We start from the raw sequence: 21,660 nt of genomic DNA on the forward strand, positions 1-21,660 counted from the left end.
GAAAGAAGTGGGGAACTATCTCAATCCATCCCCACAGCGATAAGAGAGAAGCGGCGTGCTAAACCGCGCCGCATGTCCTGGAAAATTGCGCCGCTTCTCTCTTATCGCTGTGGGGATGGATTGAGATAGTTCCCCACTTCTTTCCAGGTGACGACCTCTATATTCCAGAGTTGTCGGTAACCTTATGAAATAGAGCCATGATTAAGGGCAAGCAAGCCAGAAAGGCGTCGGCCTTTTAATGTCATGAGCTGGAGAGAATCTTTTTAAGGTTGTCCACTGCTGCACAGGGAACAAAGCCAACTACCTACAGCTATGTTCTCATGTAGGGCGAGCGTTGAACAGCTGATTGGTGGGAGAGTCCGGTTTCGGCAGTCCGCCGATTAACTATTCATAGCTTATCCTGAAAGGCTATTAATTTTTCTATCTTGGTCAATCCCTTTTAATTTTCAGTAATGACCTTACAACCCTTTTAAAGAAGAAGTCTGGCCAAAATGAAAACTCTGCTGAAGGCATGGGGGTGTGGGAACATAATGAAGAATATATACTTACCTGTTCCCGTGCCCACACAGTGCTGTGTCAACAGCTCCCTGACCACCGCCATTTCCTGGTACGTCACAACCCAAGAAAAAGTACCCGCTCAGCCAATCAGTGACTGCAGCAGTGCAACAGCTCTTCTGGTGATATAAAAAATGTAACCGCTCAGAAGAGGAGACCAAAATACGACTACTACTGAACCCTGAAAACTCTTGGATATTTACCTTCAATACTGTCTTCCAACAGGGCTTAAATAGATGTTTAGATTTTTAGCTTTTGTTTATGTGGCCATAAGTAAGCCTGAAGAAGAAGCATGTTTAGATGCATACTGCCGGACTCTTTCACACCTACATTAATCTCATTATGTAATTTACATACTCTTTTATCATTCTTTTCTAGGTTGTGCTTAATAACTCACAACATACATGGACATCTATCCACATATCTTAATACAACAAATTACAGTTCATACTGCACAGGACTAATGACAGAATCCCTTTAAGAACGGTTTAGTTTGCGTCCTAAAATAGTATGCATTTGTCTTGTACATGATTTTCTCATTTCATTGAGATTTCTAATGTGATGAAATATTTCTGTTCTATATTACGTAGTAGGTTTAGATAAAGGGGAACCAGAGTATTCATCATTGCATATTCAGTTCTGCTTTTAAACTCTGGTTCCGGGCCTGCACTAAGAACTCTGTAAAATGTCACAGCTAAATTATAGTTAAGATGTGATGAATTGCAGATTATAGTAAAGTAGCTATTGGTATATTTCCTTTTTGCATTCCCATGGTGCACATGAAAAGATTTACAGATTGTAAAACACAAATGGATATTAAAGGGAATGTGTCAGCAAGATTCTTTTTAACTGATTAGAGGCAGATACGCAATCATGTTCTTTCTGTCCTTTTAATAGATAGATGGATAGATAGATAGAAAAAAAGACAAGTTTGGTCAGTTCTCCGAGAACACCATTCACACTAGGCAGGAGCACATTGCTATGGCTGAAATAGTAAACACAAAAACACAAATGGCAAGATACAAACCCACTACAGACAGGAAAATAGTTAAAAGCAGCCCCCCCCCCCCCCCCCAACTGCTAAAAAAATCCCACAAAAATATTGAGGCTCTTGGTTACCATTTGCAAACAGTGTAACCACCCCACCACGTTAAGGTGGCCTCATACCGGGGAAGTCCCCACACTGTACTATCGCCTCTCCATGGCGTATGATACGCCTATGCTCTGGGCATGCAAGATCCGTCTTATAACTGTTAAAATAATTTATTACCTGGGTGGGATAGGTGGAGTGCACGGCCAAGTAGACGCAGCCACTCCCCCAACTGGAACACAGAAAAAAAAGACAAATTTGGTCAGCTCTCCTAAAACACCATTCATACTAGGCATGCAACAGCTCACCGCAATAGCAAGATACAGACCCACTACAGACATGGAAATAGTTAAAAGCAGCCCCCCCCCCCCCCCCCCCCCCAACTGCTAAAGAAAAAGAAATAATGAGGCTCTCGGTTACCATTTGCAAACAGTGTAAACCATCCCACATACGCCATGGAGAGGCCATAGTACAGTGTAGGGTCTGCCCCGATATGAGGCTACCTTAACGTGGTGGGGTGGTTTACACTGTTTGCAAATGGTAAATGAGAGCCTCATTATTTCTGTGGGAATTTTTCTTTAGCAGTTCTTTATTGGTAATTTTGTGGGATTTTTTTTTAGCAGTTGGAGGGGGGGATGATTTTAGTGTATATATATATATATATATATATATATATACTATATATAGTATACTTTAGTATATATATATATATATATATATATATATATATATATATATATATATATATATATATACAAATTAACACATTAATATGGGGGCAGCCATACCGCCAGAGATATTCTTCTTTACAACAGCGACGTGCCAATAGAAAACAATAGATTAATAGATTAAAGGGAATTCATTGGAAGAGTTTTCTAGGCATGCTCTGTCACCTGTAAGGAGGTTATTCTGCAAGGAGGGAAAGGACTACCATGTGACCACCACAATGCTTAATTTATATAAGCCTGCCTGTGATGATAATGGTGAGACTTCTGAACAGTTTTATTTACAGAACAGGTCACTGTCAACTTATCATTAGGCTTGGTTGTAAGACTAAAAAAATATCGTAAAAAGAAAAATTAAAAATGGGGGGGGGGAATTAACATAAAAATGTTATTTAAATGGCCACTGTTGTTTTAAATAGCTTACTTCCCTTTGATCTTTGATCACTGTCTAAAACGTAAATCAAGGCTTCCCACCCACAAAGCAGTAGGCTGTTAGACCAAGGCTGTCTTCGTGGCTGTAATCCTGTTGTTGTAATCCTTTATGCTCAAATATCACCTTAGAAAACCAGTGATTCAATGACCCCCCCCCCCCCCCCCACGCACACACATAAACATGCCATCTCTACCATATATAGGGGTGTATTTTCTGTGTACTTTCTTTAGTACTATGTCATGGCATAGCAGAGAGGAGATGATGCTCCTTACCCCTTTGATTGACCAGAGACGTCCAGGTGTGAGTATTGCTGCTGAACTGCCAAGCTCTGGTCCCACCCACTAAAGTGCAAAGAATAAGTAATAGCTCTGTACCATGGAAGGGACTCTGCGGAGCTCAATAGTGTTAAAATTGTCACCACTCAGAGGGCTTATTGTAACCAAACCATGCATGTTTTTAAAATTGTTTAGAAAGTGCAGGTATGCTTTCAGATGGCACATTACTCGAGCATGCTCGAGTCGAATCCTTCGGCATTTGAATACTGGTGGAAGTTGGATACAGCCCTAGAGCTGCCTCCATCTTCTTCAGCCACACGTATTCAAATGCAAAACGATCGAACTTGAGTTGCAATCATCTCTACACATTAAAATACAAGAGAAGGACAACAACATACAAAACTAGTTCACCTGCATTAGCCGATTTAAGGAACACTATTATGCTGCTTATTAAAATGTATCTGTCATGAGGGTCACTGCTGGATCAGCAGCAAAGTCCACCCTTTGGGCAGAAGTTTGGGTCTCCATGGCTATGAGCACTCGTGAGACTGTAATGTGGGCCATCCCAGTTGCATCAGAATGTGGGTCCTGCTCAATTCAGTCTTATGAATGTTCGTAACCATGAAGTCCTGATTTTCCGCCGGGAGAGTGGACTCCACCTCTGATCTGACAGCGGCCCTCATGACAGATACACTTAATGGGGGACATGTATCAAGCGACAAAAGCGTATTTTTCGGCTGAAAGTGCTCATTTGTGAATAATTTTATTCACAAATGGCCATTGTGCGAATAAAATATTCACAAATCATCACTTTCCGCCCAGTAGGCAAGGGGGGTGGGGAGGGGGGGGGGCGCAGACTCAAAGTCTGCGCTATTCAACGTTTTTTGGGCGGAAATATGGTCAGGAAACCTACTCCAGCTCTCAGCTGGCGTAGGTTTCCTGCTGTGCGCACCGGCGCGCACAAGATATATGTAGAGGCAGTCCGTCTCTGCCTAAATCTCTGTAGTGCCGCAGCTGTGGTGACATTTTTAAGTCCGGCGCATAAAACGCCGGACTTAAAAAATGTCCCCCTATGTCTTTTTCAGTGGTTCTTAAATCTCTAACCCAGTGTTAATCATGTCCACAGTTGAATAAGATATCCCCAGATTCCTGGCCTTGTCCCAACACAACACTGTTTTAATAAAAGATATTTGTCATAGACCACTTTTACTCTACAGAGTTCCCCAATACTGACTCCAAGAGATTGGCAGAGGAAGAGATAAAAAGAAGGCTGCAGATGTGCTTCTTGAATGTACTTTCCTATTCTTGGAGTCAAGAGCAGTTCAGAACCATTGAAAAGATAAATAGGTGGTGCATTCATATAGTCACTGTTGTAGCAGTAACTACTTTGTTGGACACAAGAATATGCGTATTACTTATTACTGTTATGTGCCTGGCAAAGTCATTATTTGTTATGTATATGTTATTAAATCTGTAGATGTTATTACTATGCTGACACTACTATTTTGACCACTGTAATGGTACTGCAGTATGGAATATAAGATGGCACTTCTCTAGCCTTACATGGAGACAATGTTAATTTAAAAAGTAAAAGGTATAAGTTAACGTTATTGGCAGCCTCCTCAGGCCTGTTTTGCTGTCACCGGAGGTGGTCAGAAGCCAAAAACAGCTGAAGTGTGGGAGTGATTCAAACTCAGTAGTGTGGGAGTGATTCAAACTCAGGGAAGATAAGAGCCTCCTGTATCCTTTTGCTTAACCCCTTATGTACTGCAGTGTGTAAGTGACCCAGTGTTCTCTTACATGCTTCAACACAAAAAAAGGGTTAATATAAGCTCAAAACAATTAGCTCTCTGATAACCTCTGACCTCTAAGCTCCTGCAGAAGTCAGGGGTTATCAGTGCAGGAGTAGCAAAGGAGAGAGCTAATTGTCTCCTGCATTAACCCTTTGTTTGTGTTGCAGCATGTAAGAGAACACTGGGTCACTTACACACTTAAGTAAATAAGGGGTGAAACAAAAGGTAGTCTGCTCCTGAACCTATGTATATAACCATGAGGCTCCTAATACGCTGTTATAGTTAAATACAGTGGATGGACAGAACAAGTAGACGTTGGCTTTCTCCTCTGCCAGTCACTGTTGTGGCTGCACGCAGGATTCTGCCTCTGGCCGCAAGAGAATTTTTTTTTTTTGCCACATCACTGAGTATATATATATATATATGGGAGGGGGGCCCCATACATTTTTTTGCTATGGGGCCCCATGAATCTTAGCTACACCTCTGTTCAAACTGCATAAATTCTATAGACTATAATGGGAGTTGCGCAAACCAGTTAGCGGCACTTTTTATATACCTCCAGAAGTTACATGAAGAGTTTTGTTTGGGGGGGCTATTTCGTTTGTGCAAGTCTCATTAAAGTCAAGGGGAGAAGGCCAGAGAGCCATTTTTATGCAATGCAAATACTTTTTAAGGGTGCGTTCACACGTACAGGATCTGCAGCAGATTTGATGGCGCAGATTTTAATCTGCAGCAGATCCGCAGCATATTTGATGGCCCAGAATTGATTTGCTTTGAATCTGCAGCTTCAAATCTGCTCCATCAAATCTGCTGCAGATCTTCTGCAGATCCTGTACGTGTGAACACACCCTTAAAGGGGTTGGCCACTTTATAGTAAAATTGTTCAGTGTACAGGAATAGAATAATGTACTCACTGCACTTACTGAAACAGCTCAATGTGTACCTCTTAGAGCTAATATCAGACTCCCCTCCTCCAGGTTGGGCTGTAGTGCTTTGTGGCATTTCTGTCCATAAGATGACTGACATGGAGGAGGTTGTGGCCATGCCCCACCCCCCAGTGTCCACCACTAAGCCTGTATATGCCTATGGAGGACACTGAGGGCGGGGCATGGTCATGTGCTCATCCATGTCGGCCATCTTATGGACAGAATTACCACAGAGCAGGACAGCCCAGCCTGGAGGAGAGGAGTCTAATTTTAGCTTTATCAGGTACACAGGGAGCTACTGTCAGTAAGTGCTGTGAGTACAGTAACTAATATTGTACACTGAACTATTTTACTATAAAATGGCCAACTCCTTTAAAGTTTATGGCCCCCATGCCTCTCTTTGCATGAATACAGTGTACAGTTGTAGGATAGAGTCTCTTTATAATGCCATCATTGCGGAAGATTACCTTTAAGCATCTAGAACTAGATACTCTGTCAGCTATGCTCAGATCTTTGAGGCAAAGTGGAAAGGCTTCAGGCCTTTATTCAGGATAATATAAAAATTATCTGCATATTAACATATGATAACAGACAATCTGCCACTATTAACCACAAGGTAGGTTGCCCTTTTTCTCAAAAATGGTCTACATGGTTTAAAGGTAAGAACCCCTGCTCACAGGGTTTGCTCCCCTAGCTCTACAGAACATTTATAATGTGAAAATGTTCTCTTATTAAACATAATATTTTATGGTTGGTTATGTTTCTTCATTCTATTAACCAAGCTTAGCTGAATCTAAAAAACATTGCTTTATTTTAAATATTCACATAAAAATAAATAAATTACTAAATATTTATATATATCTACATCAATATACATTTGTACATAATTTACATTGGTAACAAGTCATTTGGGAACCACAACCATTCAGTCCACGTAGTTTGTTCAGTAACTTTCCTGTAAAGATCCCATTATCATGATGCTTATGTGCAATATGTCCACAAGTATAGTCTTAATAAACTGTGATGGCAATATATCTATAGTTTCTATGTTGCTGAACTGTTGGATCATTTTTGCCAGAACATTGGTAAAGACATTTTTTTTCTTCACTGGCATCCACATTCTTCGACTACCATGCCTTCATGGATTTGGAAAGCAATATCCATATGGTCATAGTATGCCATGCTGAGGGAACTCATCTTGGTGGGAACGCAGCACACTTCTGGGGCTTTCCTTTTGTTATAGAGGTTGACCAAGCTCTGCAACATAAACATATGGATATACATTACCATAGACACACGTAAACCAAATCTGTTGGATAATTGTGACAATTTTGTGATAACGTTGTATTTTTACACTTGTAGATTGTATAACTTTTCATGTTCTTTAGATCAAATTTCACTCTTTAAGTCATTTAAGACTGCATAAAACCTTAAAAAATAATGTTCAGACAGGTTCTATCTATCTAACTTTCTGTCTTTTTAGCTAATGTTTCAGGTGGGGCCCAAGATCCAAAGGTAGATTAAGGGCCTCCACCAACATTTTGGGGTCTTTACCAAAATGGAGGGGTCTCCATCAACCTTTATCCAGCCCTACAGACTAGTTATCTCATAGAAATAATTTCTTAACCAGAGAAAATGTTGGACAATAAAGATGTATGACTGGGTAACTTACTTGCCATCACGAGTCAGCAACATTTATATTCCTGAATTCATTGATTCTACAACATAACTATTACCTTCTGTAGCCCAGACACCCATATTGAATAGTTTTGCTTGTTTTATTTCACTCTTTAAATAAGTATTAACAATTCTGTTGGCATTTGTAAACTTTGCTAAAGGATGCCATTAATCTGTTTAGTTTAAACAAGAAGCTTGCCATATGCTAATTGTACAGGACTTCCTGCTGATTGTCTCCAGGAGTGTAAAAATGGGAGATTATCTCACTTCTCCTCACAGCAAGTGGCCAAGGATGCGACAAGTTGGAAAAAGGTCAAACTCTACGGATAAGTTCAAAATGAAAGTTACTTTGCTGAAGTGCTTTGCTATAGTCATAGTTAGACAAGTCTATAAACGTCTTACTCTTAAGACGTCTGTAGCAGCAATATTCATTTTTCTTAGGCTGGGTTCAAACTGCAAATTTTTTTAACGTATATATTAAAAAAGAAAAAACAGATATAACGGATAGTAAAAACAAATGTTGTTCTATGCCATACAAAAGAATTTATTTCCCATTCCCAATTATTTGTTGTTTTAACTAATGCCATTGCCATCCAAAAAGACAGCAACCAATCTGACTAAGACATTTATAATTGTTGAATATATATATGATCTACATTGAAGAAAATCCTTACCTGTAGGTATGAATGATTGTTTGGCTTGACACTCTCATTCACTGGACTTGGGCAGGTGCCCTCACATCGATAGGCATTGTACCTCTTTGGATGAATGATCCATGTATCCCAACCGATCATCTTGAAATCTACAATGAAATCTACTCTTCTGCAAAGATTACTTGGATTGTCAATAGGTGGAGCTTGATTCATGCCCATCATACGATCTCTAATCATATGGCTTCTTCTACGTCTTCTAGAGACAGTGATATTTTTTAAAGCTGGGATTGTGGCAAGGTATTTGGACTGTGTGGCATCTAAGAGAAGAGTCGCTGTCACCAAGGATCTCTCCTTCTTGGAGGTATTGGAATATACAAACATCAGCACCTGCTGATCTTCAGATGTGTTCTCTCTGTATCTGTTTTTGGAATTCTCTGGTCCTGTGAAGCTTTCTTTAAGTTTTACTGGGTGAATGTCAGATTTATTACAAACATCAAACCACTTGGAGACGATTTCTGTAGCATCCACCACCATCCAACTGTCTTTAGTTCTGGACCGAAGTGCACTTTTAAACTTGCCCAAATAGACATGGTTTTTGCATAATTCATCAGTTCTTTGGCATGCTGAATTGTGATGAAAAACATCCATAGTCACATGTATACCATCTCCAAAAGGACTTTCTATTGCTGATGTTCTAATTCGGATTTCTGCAAACTGAAGCTCCTCATCGTGGCTGAGAGATGAAAAGTCGAACACCAGAACGCATCTTTCTCCCACTTTGTCAATGCCTAAATGAAAGAACAGACATGTAAATTGAATCCAATAAAACAGGAACAAAATATATTTACATACTGTATCACTATACTAGCAAACAGTTTATTGTAGAATTACAGATTCAATATATTGTGTACTATCCTAATATTACCCATAAAACTATATTATGCTATAGGAAGTAGTACAGGTGCCAACCTTACATTTATTTTATCATTGCTACTTCTGCTAATAATACAGTCCAATATGGTCATGTAACTATTGTGATAGGTCATTTAGGCTGTTTATTTGGTCCTTATCTCCCATACATCACATAAGATCATGATGCATAGTAGAGCCCTAAGGCAAATAAGTGAGAGCCAATTAGCAATATTCTTATAGGGTAACAACACATAATGTGGTTGTGTTCCAGTGGCGTTGTGGTTGGCCATATACTGTTTATATACTTCTTGCCAGTTTTAGCTATTTAGCAATTGAGCATTTTTGAAGAACTTACTGTGCATGGTCAACCAAAGCGCAAATGCAATAAACCCGCAACTAAACTGCATCATGTGTTTTTTTACCCATAAAAAGTGGCATTTAATAAAACCTCCGGAACCCCAAGAATACTTTAAATTAAGAACCTTAGTGCTGATTTAGCTGTGTGGTTTCCTCACAGTGTTCCCTAAACAGTGGCCCTCATGCCACCTGCTGTACAGGGAACTTCAGCATGGCCCCAGGCTCCAGTACTGGAGTACTGCATTACTGTACCTTACAAAGCTGGGATACTTCCTTTCTATCTGTTCACATGTACAAGGATAGCCAAGAAAGTCAATAAAACACCCAATGTTGGGCATAGATATTTTTATCAGTTGTGCTTTTCGTTGTCTCTACGGTTGTTTAAATGAATGTGGTTACCACATGCAACCTACAGATGAGTGTGGCACAATTTCTTGACAAAAGCACCTATACACCTCCTAAGCAATGGATTCATTGCTGAAAAACCATGTACAAGTATTCCCACAGCCCAATGAATTATTTAAAATAAACACTATAAAACGTTTTCTTGTTTTTTTTTTCTGTTCATTTTCATGGCGTATTATTGTTATCATTGATCTACATGGGGAGGGATATTTACATGTGATAACACAGAATGTGCTCTGCCTTTTCCTGTTCCATCAACCATCTTCCACCTCCTGTTGCATTTTACCATCACTTGGTATTAGTGGCTGCGGGATTAGATCTTGCTAATTTGATCTAGACCTTGTGTAAATTTATGCCTGTAGGGTTTGTTTTCACACTTTTTTTCTTTGCAATTGTAAAAAAGTGGCAAACAAGTTTTAAACAACATACAAAGTAGTTGTCACCTTACTAATCCTTCCAGAAAACACAATAAATGTTGACACTTACTGGCAAAGCCATGTATGCAGTTCAGCTACTGTAGCAGTAAAGATGAATGCCTAATTTTTTGATACATTTTACTCTATCTATCTATCTATCTATACTTTGGCCTTCCTTCACAATGATAAACAATCAGTTTACTGTACTAGCCCTGTGTACTCTTACTAAAGCTGCGTGGGTCTGGGCATTTATCACAAAGGGACAATTTCATTGTCACCTTCCTAGTTACAATCTTGACATAGAATCTTAGAATATTATTTTTCTAGGGCCCCATTCACATAACATTTATGCTCTCCATTGTGAGTATATGTCACAATACCATCAAAATGGTAACAATTTTATATGGTATGTTTTGCTTATACGGCCTTAGGCTATGTTCACACAACGTATATTTTCGTAAAACCACGGCCATGATTATTACGAAAATATACGTTACCTTACTGTCTATGGGATCCTGGCCGGAGCCTATACACATAGCATAAGCTCCGGCCGGGATCCCTAGCGGCACCGCAAACAACTGACATGCCAGTTTTCTGCGGCCGCTATTCATTGAATAGCGGCCGCAGAAAACCCTGTTAGTGCACACTGTGGAGCGAGCGGCTCTGGCCACTCACTCCATAGCATGCAGTGGAGAGTTCTGATGCGGGCGCGCACAGATGCGCCCACATCAAAACTCTGCGGCTGCAAACATCATCCGGATGGTGCTGCAGTACCGTCTGGGATGATCTTTTCAGAGACCGGCCGTTCCGTAACCCGACCAGGTCACGGAACGGCCGGTCTCATATGTTGTGTGAACATAGCCTTAGGCTTTAATAGGTGGAACATAGCCTACTTGTGACTGTACTTGGTGTGCTTATAACTGGGTATATGTATTGTATAAAAGACGAAAGAACGGGGACTACCATCCTTTTCTATTCTTCATATAAACACATAGTAGTGTAAGCTCTTCTATCCCTCAAATAAAACATGTACTGACTTAAATCAGACAAGACATGTTAGGTCTATTGAAGTGTATACCTTTTAAATAGATAGATAGATTATACCTTTTAAATAGATAGATTTTATTTTTTAATTTATACCCCCAGTGGATGACATGGACATCATGTGAATGGCGCCTTATGTCTGCTTACATACTATACTTTAGAAGTGAACAAAATGTTACAATATCAACAAAACATAGAACATACAGCAGTGGTAAATATAGATAGAAGATGAACTCATAGAAAAGATTAAATATGATGCCATGTTATACCACTTCTCTTCCACACCTTTTTCATGACTCTTGGGATAACAAGGTAGTTCTTCTGAAGACAAGAGTTATACATGCATTCTAGACACCAAATACAATATACTATACTATATACTATGGCTATATGTCCATTAAGAAGACCTAGTTATATGTGATATTAGTTATATAGAACGTTTACATTACCAATGAGAAAAGACTAAATAACATATGTATGTATTGGAAACATATATAACCATATAGATGATTAGTAATATACTAGAACCATGGAAACTAAAACTTTGCATGTTCAGGAAACAGATTGGAAATTGATATTTTTTTAAACCTTTTAGTTAAAAATTTTGAGGTTAAAACTAACAAGTAAACATGTAAATATTGTTTAGGGGGGGTTGTACATAAGCAGTGCAGAAGACTTTTGTTAAAGCATGTCCTTGCTAAACTTAATGCACTCGGATGTGGATTGCAGCAGTGCAGGTCTTGTGGGTTTTCTATAGGATTGTCTGACCCATCAACTGCTCTTTAGTCTGCAAAAGAACAATACTTGTGAGGACTCCTGATGGGCTGAAGGTTGGCTGAAGGCTCCTGATGAGACCTCATTCAGACATGTCCAAGAATAGGATGTGTATTAGTGCTGAGTGTGAGGACTTCACTAAAGTGTGTCTGGTTTAGAGATTTGTACTAGACTGGTCTTCAAACACAAATGCATTAAAAGAAGAATATGCACATTCAGCTATGGATTTAGTGTGAGCAAATCCTACTCTATTAGGCATTCCCATGGGAGTCAGGGGTGCCCTTTACAAGATGTATGGCCTTCCGTATTATGCCTACAACATTGCAATGAGTGTTTTTCCTAAGCAAACACTGAGACTCATACTGATATAAATTTCATTTCTACCCACAGTAGCCACATCACACATAGCACTGTTGTCACACATTGCAACAACTGTCACTATCACTGCAGACATTATCAGACACCATCAAACTTCTAGTGAACAAGTTTTCTAGGTCCTACTAGTTGACTAAAGGGTATATTTACTGTATGCAGTGATGAAACAACCAGTCTAACCATGTAGTATACAAACAGTATAGTGTTCAGGAAAGACTACTAATGTCATAAAATGAAGCAGTCATCACTGTAAACCAACCTGTGGTTATTGAGTATAACATAAAATAATTATGATCTAAGAAATATACATTTAGGGTCTTAAGACAGACTAGAAGAAGAAGAAGTCATGCTTACTTTTAGCTGCAAGGCTCCTGATAATATCAGCTTGTGGACTAGATGGAAAGCCGTGTAGCGCCGCTTGTGTCAGGTCTACGCCATGCCTGGACTCTAATCGATGAAACCTTTGATAGAGGCTAAGCATGAAGTTGGGTAGATGTGTTGAGCCTTCATCTGTTCTTTCTTCTTTATCAGTCCTGTTGACATGTTCCTGTAGAGTACTGGAGTCTGGTCTATGGTAGTTTTTCACTGTATAACAGTTTGCTCCAGGTATGAGCAGCAATAGGAGAATACAATAGGAAGAGACAGCCATTGTTACCCTGTGTGTATGTGCTGTGGTCACTGACAGCATACTTTGCGCCCTGGCTTTTTATTGGGCTTCACTTGAATGGCTAATGCATATTCACGAGTCAATTAACTTGTCATTCTGTCTAAGCCTATTGGAAGCTAAGGGAAAAGTTACACCTTCGTCTGGACATTTCTTTACATGGATTAGAGAAGATAATGGACTTAATATATGGTATAGCTGTATAGAACAAGTAAATAGTAGTTGTTTATGGACAGACCTACATCTGAATGTTTGTCTGTATTTAGGAGAACACAGCAACACAATGCTAGCCATTTGGGGATGTATTATAATGAATTGGGGCATCTTCTAATGAGTTTTGGCAAATAGTATGTTATATGGATGCATAGTGACGTAATTAGGGATAAATCATTATACTAAAGATAACATTTTCTAGGTTCTTGGGGGCATTAATTAAGTCCGGCGGTTTTTGCGCTGGGCTTAAAAATGTCCCTGCAGCGCCTCTAAACAAATCCTGTAAAAACCTATACCAGCTATGCTGCTGGAAAAATGATACATTCAGCGGACCCAGAATCCGCACCCCTCTCCCCACCCCCTCATGCACAACGGGCGAAAAATGTCCTGATGTATTTGGATCTGGCCATTTTGCGCCACAAAATAACACTTTTGGTTAATAAATCCCCCCCTTAGAGTTTCATATATGGCAAGACTGTTGTGTGTAATATAAATATTGCCTTCTTAGTTATACATTAGGTTAAAAGAAGATGACAAACAAAACCAAGCCCACCAGTATGAGGCAACCTTAGTCGTAACTCAAGACCTAGAACAGCTTGACCATACACAACTGGGTTCAATAAGCATTTAGACTATGAGGGACATTTATTAAGTCTGGCATTTTTTATGCCAGGCTTACAAATGTCCCTGCAGCTCCGGAGCTCAGAGGATTTATGTAGAGGCGCATTGCCTCTACATAAATCCTGTAAGCAAGGAGCCCGTCCATGCGAATAATTTGAAACCTACACCAGCTCAGAGCTGGCGTAGGTTTCAGTATAATTTTCCCCCGGAAAAATGATAAATGAGGCGCAGATCGGCCAGATGCGAATAAAATATTCGCAAATAGACCATTTGCGAATATTTTTACGCCGATTGGGCCAATCTGTGCCTGAAAAATGCAACAGCTCACCACAATGGCAAGATACAGACCCACTACAGACATAAAAATAGTTAAAAGCAGCCCCCCAACTGCCGGTATAAGACAGATCTTGCCATTGTGGTGAGCTGTTGCATTTTTTTGTGTGTTTGCAACTTCAGCCATAGCAACGTGCTTCTGCATAGTGTGAATGATGTTCTAGGAGAGCTGACCAAATTTGTCCTTTTTTTTTCTGTGTACCTGAAAAAGGCATTTTAGCCTGCCTCTACTTGGTCGTGCAATCCACCTACCCCACCCAGGAGGTGTAATTACTTGTGCCGGTATAAGACAGATCTTGCATGCCCAGAGCATATGCGTAGTTCATGCCATGGAGAGGCCGTAGTACAGTGTAGGACTGCCCCGTCTTGAGGCCACAGTAACATGGTGGGGTAGTTTACACCATTTCCTAATGGTAACCAAGAGCCTCATTACTTTTGTGGAAGTTTTTTTTAGCAGTTGGGAGGGCTGCTTTTAACTATTTTCATGTCTGTAGTGGGTCTGTATCTTGCCATTGCGGTGAGCTGTTGCATCTTTTTGTGTTTTTGTGTGTTTGCAACTTCAGCCATAGCAATGTGCTCCTGCCTAGTGTGAATGGTGTTCTAGGAGAGCTGGCCAAATTTGTCCTTTTATTTTCTGTGTACCTGAAAAAGGCATTTTAGCCTTTTAATAAATGTCCCCTATATGTATAAATATGGCTTGGTTTTCTGAAGCCAGTTTCTAGAATCAGTGGAATAACTTGATAACATATTTTTTGGATGAAGCCCTGAATTTGCTTAGGGCCCTATTCCACCAGACGATTATCGTTCAGATTATCGTTAAATTGTTCAAATCTAAACGATGATCGTTCGGTTGAAATGCAGTTAATGATTAACGACCGAACGAGAAATCGTTGATCGCTATATAAGACCTGGACCTATTTTTATCGTTGCTCGTTCACAAAACGTTCGCAAATCGCTCGCATTGAATAAGACATCGTTCGGTCGTTCGCAATAGATACGAACGCAACAGCGAATAAATAGCGAAGAAAAAACTATCGCAATTACGATCATATGCAATCACTAACGATTATGCAAACGATAATCGTCCGGTGGAATAGGGCCCTTAGACAGAAACAATGAGAATTCCCTACTACTCCCTGGTTACATGCTATTACAGCAATTATAACAGTGACCATATTGAAAAAATGTCAGAAATCAAAATTGTAGCTAACATTTTATGTGTGAACATATACTCATACTCATACTAGGCGCTCCTAGTGTATGGTCTGATGAATGTTCAGAAAGGGGTTTCTAGAATACAGAAAGACTCCAAAAGGGGCACTTTTCTTGCACTGGCTCAACTAACATGGTTATACTTGTAGGACTCGTCAAGTTAAAAAAAAAATTTAAAGTACATTCAAGAAGCAAACTTGCCTTCTTTTTCTTATATACGTATACTTATATCTTATTTCCTACTCTTGTTAAAAGCTCATTGTATAGGTTACAGACCGCCAATCTGCTCTAAAAGCAGTGGTCTGGCTGGTATAGACATATATATATATATATATATATATATATATATATACATACACACACACACACCTTATACAGTATATTTACACTGCATCTCTATACATCTACACTATGGGGCATATTTATCAACTTGTTTTCTGGCGTATGCTAGGAAAAATGCACAGATTTTTGCACAAACCACTTGATTTGTGCAAAAATCAGTGCCTTTTCCCTGGCGTAAGGCCCGCTCGCCTGATGGGTGGGCAAGGGGGTGCGTGAAGGCATAAATCATGGCAGAAATCTACACCTGATCTAGAGCAGCTATAGATTTCTGAGCTTGCTGTGCAACAGGCTCACGTCCCACCGGATGTACTGAGAGACGTGTGCCTCTTAATAAATCTGGCGAGGTGAATGGTGGTAGTGCTTTATGTAAGACGTTTCCCGGCTATGTTCCCATTCTGCCAAGTTCCGCTGACCTAAGCTCTGTGATTGGCTAAGCAGGGAGTGGGACGTTAGCAGACGGCGTCAGAATGGGAACACAACCAGGATCAGAAGATCACATTCATCCAACTGTCCATCCCATGTACACATATATGTCTGAATGTTTATGTAATTTCAGTAGAGAGCTGAGGAGTAACACGCTGCCAGACTCTTCTGGCGGTGACTTAATTTTCTGACATTAAAAGGGTTGTCTGGTGAAATCCAACAAACCCAACATCATCTGTCTTGTGAGAGTCATAAGGCCACTATACACATTAGACAGCTGGCCACTCTCACCGAAGTCAGTTCAGATAACTATTGACAAATGTGTATAGGGACCTTTAGATACAACTGTTTGCTCACAATCATGTAAAATCATTGTATTAACTAGCATAATTGCTAAAACATCTATATCCTTTGCTGGAAACATTTAAAAAGCTGTTTTGTTACAAACAATTATAACAGAGTATACTATGTACTGTAGCTAAATGCAGTTGATCTTTGAAGCCATCATCTGGGCAATAGGTAGAACTCTGTCTGCAATATGCAACTGAGAAGGAAGGCACAGTGCAAAACCTGTTGTATTATTATACATGAGCTCTCAGTAAAGCTAAGCTAAGGTTTGTAAGAGAATGATACAACTAAACAGATGACTTTTATGTTTTACGTTCTGGTAACCCACTGGAGTCCTGCTCGGTGTGGTAGATTGGCCTATCCTTTATGGTTGAGCCACTGTTGTCCTGAGCGGTTCAATATAACCACCTCCCATCATATGTCTAATGTGTATCTGGTTGCTGCTGAAATTGGCAAGTGCAAAGTGCATCTACAGCTCACTTTATTAGTGTTCAGTTAGTGACAATCTAATATGTATATAAGGCCTTCCCAACCTAATGGTAGAAACAAGGATTGGATCTGACGCCAAAGATATGATTGATATTTGTCAATGACAAACAGCGACCTATCACAGCTCAGCTTTCATTTCTCAATATAAGCTGTGATTGGTTGACAATCATAGACACCTTTTTCTTGTGGACAGATTCGTAAATCCGGGTCAGTATACTTGTTTCGTGCTTTTCTCTATATTGTGCATGTACTTGTGAAAACCCTGTTTACTTAAGCTATCAATGTAAAACAGAATTCACGAGGTGCTAACAATGATCTCTGTTTGCTCACTAATTGCACTTACCAGTAGCTGCACTGACAGAATACACCACACTCCTTGCACTAAATTGGTTACTTTGTAATTTCCTGGACTGTTATTTTGTCTTAATTGCAGAGCATACATTGATTCTAGTTGTAAGGCTGTAAATGAATGATATTGGACACGTGAGGGTGCAGCCACCTATGGGTTTGAGCAGACACTTGTCTTCTTAAAGTAATTACTCCCTGCAGAGTAAGTGTTCATTGCAATTAATATGTAAGACACCAGACAAGGTGTTATAAATCAGGCAGATATCGTCCTATACAATAGGGCCAATGATTTGTCAATGAACGGCAGTTCACTCACTTCTGACCTGTCAAAAAATAATCTGCTGTCATCCGCACATCTGTTTCCTTCTAGTTTCTGCAATGCCACACCTATCCACTAGGGTGCACATTCCTATATAATTTAAAGGGCCAGTGTGCTGCTGCATCCACTGATCCTGCTCCTTTTGTGCCTAGTTTAAAGTTATTCTGCCTGTTCCTCCCTGCCTGAGCGCCGTTGCTTTTATGTGTTCCAGAGAAAAGATGTGTTCCTGTGTCTGCTATTTCATGTATCCTGACTCATGCCTGTTTCTCTGATTATTCTTGTCTGCCTAACCCTTTCTGTACCATTTGCCATGATGATTCTCTGATGCCTTGCACCAGCACTGTCTGGTTCTTGGGACCAGCCATTGCCCACACCAGGACAACCAGTGTCCTCTAGCTGCAGGAGTCCATCTTAGAGCAGCATAAAGAAAGTGGACTCCTCTCCCTGATGTGCACTAAAGCCACACCAGTTCGGTAGCACAGCAGGTCTACATCTGATACTAATCTAGAGTGTTCCATATGCATGAATGCTTGATTGAAGATTCAAGTATTTACAATGGATAGAGGAGGGAAAGCCACTATCAGCTTTCAAAAGTGATGGGTCAGACCCTTCTAAACTTTTCTACAGACCACTGGTGCCACTAAGTGCTTGAACACTAAATATAGAAAACCCAACTATTTCACTCTGAATATCCAGTTCTTTTGGTCCTATTATGTTTTCTATTCCTTTTATGATTGAGAAATACAATGCATTTGGAAGGTTTTTTAGACCTTTTCACTGGTTTCACATTTGTATAGTATATTTTCTCCCAAAGTACCCAAATAAGTCTCAGCCTGCATAAAACAAGATTCTATGTTCTGATGAAACCAACACTAAACTTTTTTGGCCTCAATGTCATCCCTTCAGTGTATCTTGGTGGTAGCAGCATCATGTACTGTGGGTGTTTTTCAGTGACTGCAATAGGGAGACTGGTCAGAGCTGAGGCAAAGAGTTGGAGTAAGTACAGTAACCTGAAAATTGTTATCCACCAACAGTCACCATCCAATTTACAGAGAGGGAATAGCAGAAAATCTCTAACTCCAGGTGGGTAAACCTTGTGGTATCATACCCAGGACAACTGGGGGTTGTGATCTCTGCCTAATGGATTTCAATGTTAATGCAATATTTAAGTTCTTCCTTATAAGTAAATTAGCAAATATTTCTAACATTATGTTCTCACTTAGGCACTATTGGGCATTGAGTACAGAATGAAGGGGGAATTTTGTTTTTTTATTTATTTGGAAACAAGGCTGCAATATACCAAAATGTGAAAAAAAATTTAAAGGGTCTAAAGACGTTCCGAACGCAAATGCATGTATTCTACAAACTTGCAGACATGCATATATTTATTTTTAAAGCAGCCTTGATTCCAGAGTGCTGTCTGTCTATCTATCTATCTATCTATCTATCGGATAAGTGATACATTTTTATTAAGGGCTCCCTTTAAAGACAAAAAAAAAAAAAAAAATGTCTAGTTTGCATTTCATTATACTATCTATTATTACTATTATGTGTTAAAACTGCCACATGTTGTAAGATTTCTATTATCATGTGACAGTCAACTGTTTTCACTTATTTTTGGAATGAAGTGTTTTTGAAGCAGTGTATTTCTGATTCACTTCTATTCTAAATGTAAGCATGTGTGTGTCTGCTCTAAGAAAAGCACTGGACTTAGTATCCAGTATCCTGGATAGATCCCATTGCAAGGAAATAAATGACACAGCATATCTCATACTTCCATAATGTATATATTTATAAGGCTGAACATAGCCCTCGTCACTCTTTTGTTTAGATCTTTCCGTTCTCTTGGCTCCAGACATATTCCAGCAATGCTTCGATTTCTTACACATGTATATTCTTGGATAACATATGGGGTGTGCAAAATTCATTTATTAGAAACAAAAGACAAGAAAAAAGCTGCGGTGTAAAATACAGGCAGGTAGCCATGTAGCATAAAACTGATCAAAGCAATTCCTTCAAACTGTAGAAGCATAATATGTTACCTCCGCTGTGTTAATAAAAATAAGACACTACAATACCATTGGGGCCATATTAACAGCTTACATTGTCATGGTCACTAATCCTGAATACAACCCCATTAACAGCATATTTACTTTTGCAAATATCATCATGATTCACTGATTTCTGAGCTTTCGTAATGAGAATTGGTCAGTGTTAACTTATGTTTATCATTAATGAGCAATTATGGTGCCGTAAAAATAATTGTTATTGGGTTACTGATGGTACAGTTGTTAAATGTTAATGCCATGTATTGGTGTTGTGGACTGTTTTACCCAAGACTCATGTGGTCTAATAGGAAATATAGTACAGTGGTACCTCGGATTACAAGCATAATGTGTTCTGAGAACATGCTTCTAATTCAAATCACTGGTAAAGCAAGGCACATTGTCCCATATGAAATAATTGAAGTGCAGAAGATTTGTTCCACAACCAATAAATAATTATTTACATACTGTAAATATCACTGGCAAAATTGAAATGGTTAAAGGGAATCTGTCAGTAGGTTTATGCCGTCTTGAATGAGGGCACCATAAACTAATGACAGAAATGCCGAACAGATCGGTGTATTACTTACATCATTCTATTCAGACGTTCTCCTAATATGCAGGAGAATAGGATTCTTGCCACACCCCTCCCCCCGCCGTCCAGCTGCTTATTGACAGGTGACTGCCTATACACATCATTGATAGATAACTGCCAATCAGCAGCTGTTGGGCCTAGTTTTCTGCTTCTCATGAATATCCAGGACTACTTTGCTCATGCACATAATGAAGATGACTACTTATTGCCATGTTATTCCAGAGGATATATCTGGATCAGCTGCACAGAATAATGTGAGTGATACATCATTCTGTTCAGCTTTTCTATTACAAGTTTATGCTACCCTTAGATAGAGCAGCATAAACCTGCTGACAGAGTCTCTTTAAAGCTATACACTTGTGTGCATACACAGGTCTACCACTTTGTGTTATTGGAGTGAAAATCAGCTGGGACACTGGAAATCGGGTGAACTGCATGGCTGCTGTTACAAGCTGATACATTGTAGAGAATCACCAGTGCAAGGCAACAATTTATTTTGATTATTGAGAATAGTAATGTTATGTTCCTTATTACTGACCAGGCCCCCAACACAGGCTGCAGATGCTGCGCAGTTGTGGCCGAGCATGCTTGAGAAAGGCCTTTACTATATACAATAAGGCCGAAACGCTTTGCAAATAAAAAGTTTATGTTTACTACATCTTCTGTGGTCGATCGGACCGTCTGTGGCTTGATGGTTTTAGCTTGTACCGCTGTGTACACCTCCTGGTACTTCTACGCTGATCCAAGTTGTGTGGGGACCTTCTCCTGGTCCTATAATCGGTTGATTACGTTGTTCGCATACTCTTCTCCCACCTACGGTGGTGACGTCCCCAGAGCAGCTGCGGAGTATACTCTTATATGCCTAACCTTGCACAACTCTTCCAGGTGAGTGGATCCCTGTAGTTATCTGCTACCACACTCCTGGCCTCCCTATACTACACAAGGAAGCGCCCATCTCCTTCCCTCTTTACATAAGCCACAAATGAAGAAGTCTAAGTCGTCCTCTCCAATATACTTCTGAGCTAAGTAGTCTTCTCTATGCGTCAAGATGCCCAGTCTGTAGGCTAACAACAGTGAAATGCAAAGGAGTAGAAAGATGCAAATTACAGATTTGGAATCAGAATCCTTTATCCTACTTACCGATTACTTTAGTTTAGGTTTTTTAGGAGGGTGGGTTGGAGGTGACAGAGTCCCTTTCATGGAGTTACAATTTTTTGAAATCGTTAACGTGTCTTGCAAAATGCTTGTACACTATGTTACTCACAAACCGGGGTTCCACTGTATAATAAGACAGAATC

General features: G+C 39.7%; 1 protein-coding gene across 1 annotated transcript; it reads right to left on the reverse strand.

The window, feature by feature from the left end:
* Positions 1-6,851: 6,851 nt before the first annotated feature.
* NODAL (nodal growth differentiation factor) lies at positions 6,852-13,059 on the reverse strand. The gene is made up of 3 exons (XM_069981847.1): positions 12,765-13,059; positions 8,149-8,915; positions 6,852-7,054 (listed from the first exon to the last, which is right to left on the reverse strand). Exons 1-3 carry the CDS (start codon positions 13,057-13,059, stop codon positions 6,902-6,904), a joined length of 1,215 nt encoding a protein of 404 aa, XP_069837948.1. The 3' UTR covers positions 6,852-6,901.
* Positions 13,060-21,660: the final 8,601 nt, after the last annotated feature.

The sequence above is a fragment of the Dendropsophus ebraccatus genome, chromosome 8 (genome assembly GCF_027789765.1).
Source record: "Dendropsophus ebraccatus isolate aDenEbr1 chromosome 8, aDenEbr1.pat, whole genome shotgun sequence".
Lineage (NCBI taxonomy): Eukaryota > Metazoa > Chordata > Amphibia > Anura > Hylidae > Dendropsophus > Dendropsophus ebraccatus.

Coding starts and splice junctions, on each gene's coding strand:
- NODAL (XM_069981847.1), bottom strand. CDS start 13,059: ATGGCTGTCTCTTCCTATTGTATTCTCCTATTGCTGCTCATACCTGGA. Junction 8,916..12,764: donor CAGGAGCCTTGCAGCTAAAA/GTAAGCATGACT, acceptor TCTTTCATTTAG/GCATTGACAAAGTGGGAGAA. Junction 7,055..8,148: donor ACAATCATTCATACCTACAG/GTAAGGATTTTC, acceptor TTTATGTTGCAG/AGCTTGGTCAACCTCTATAA.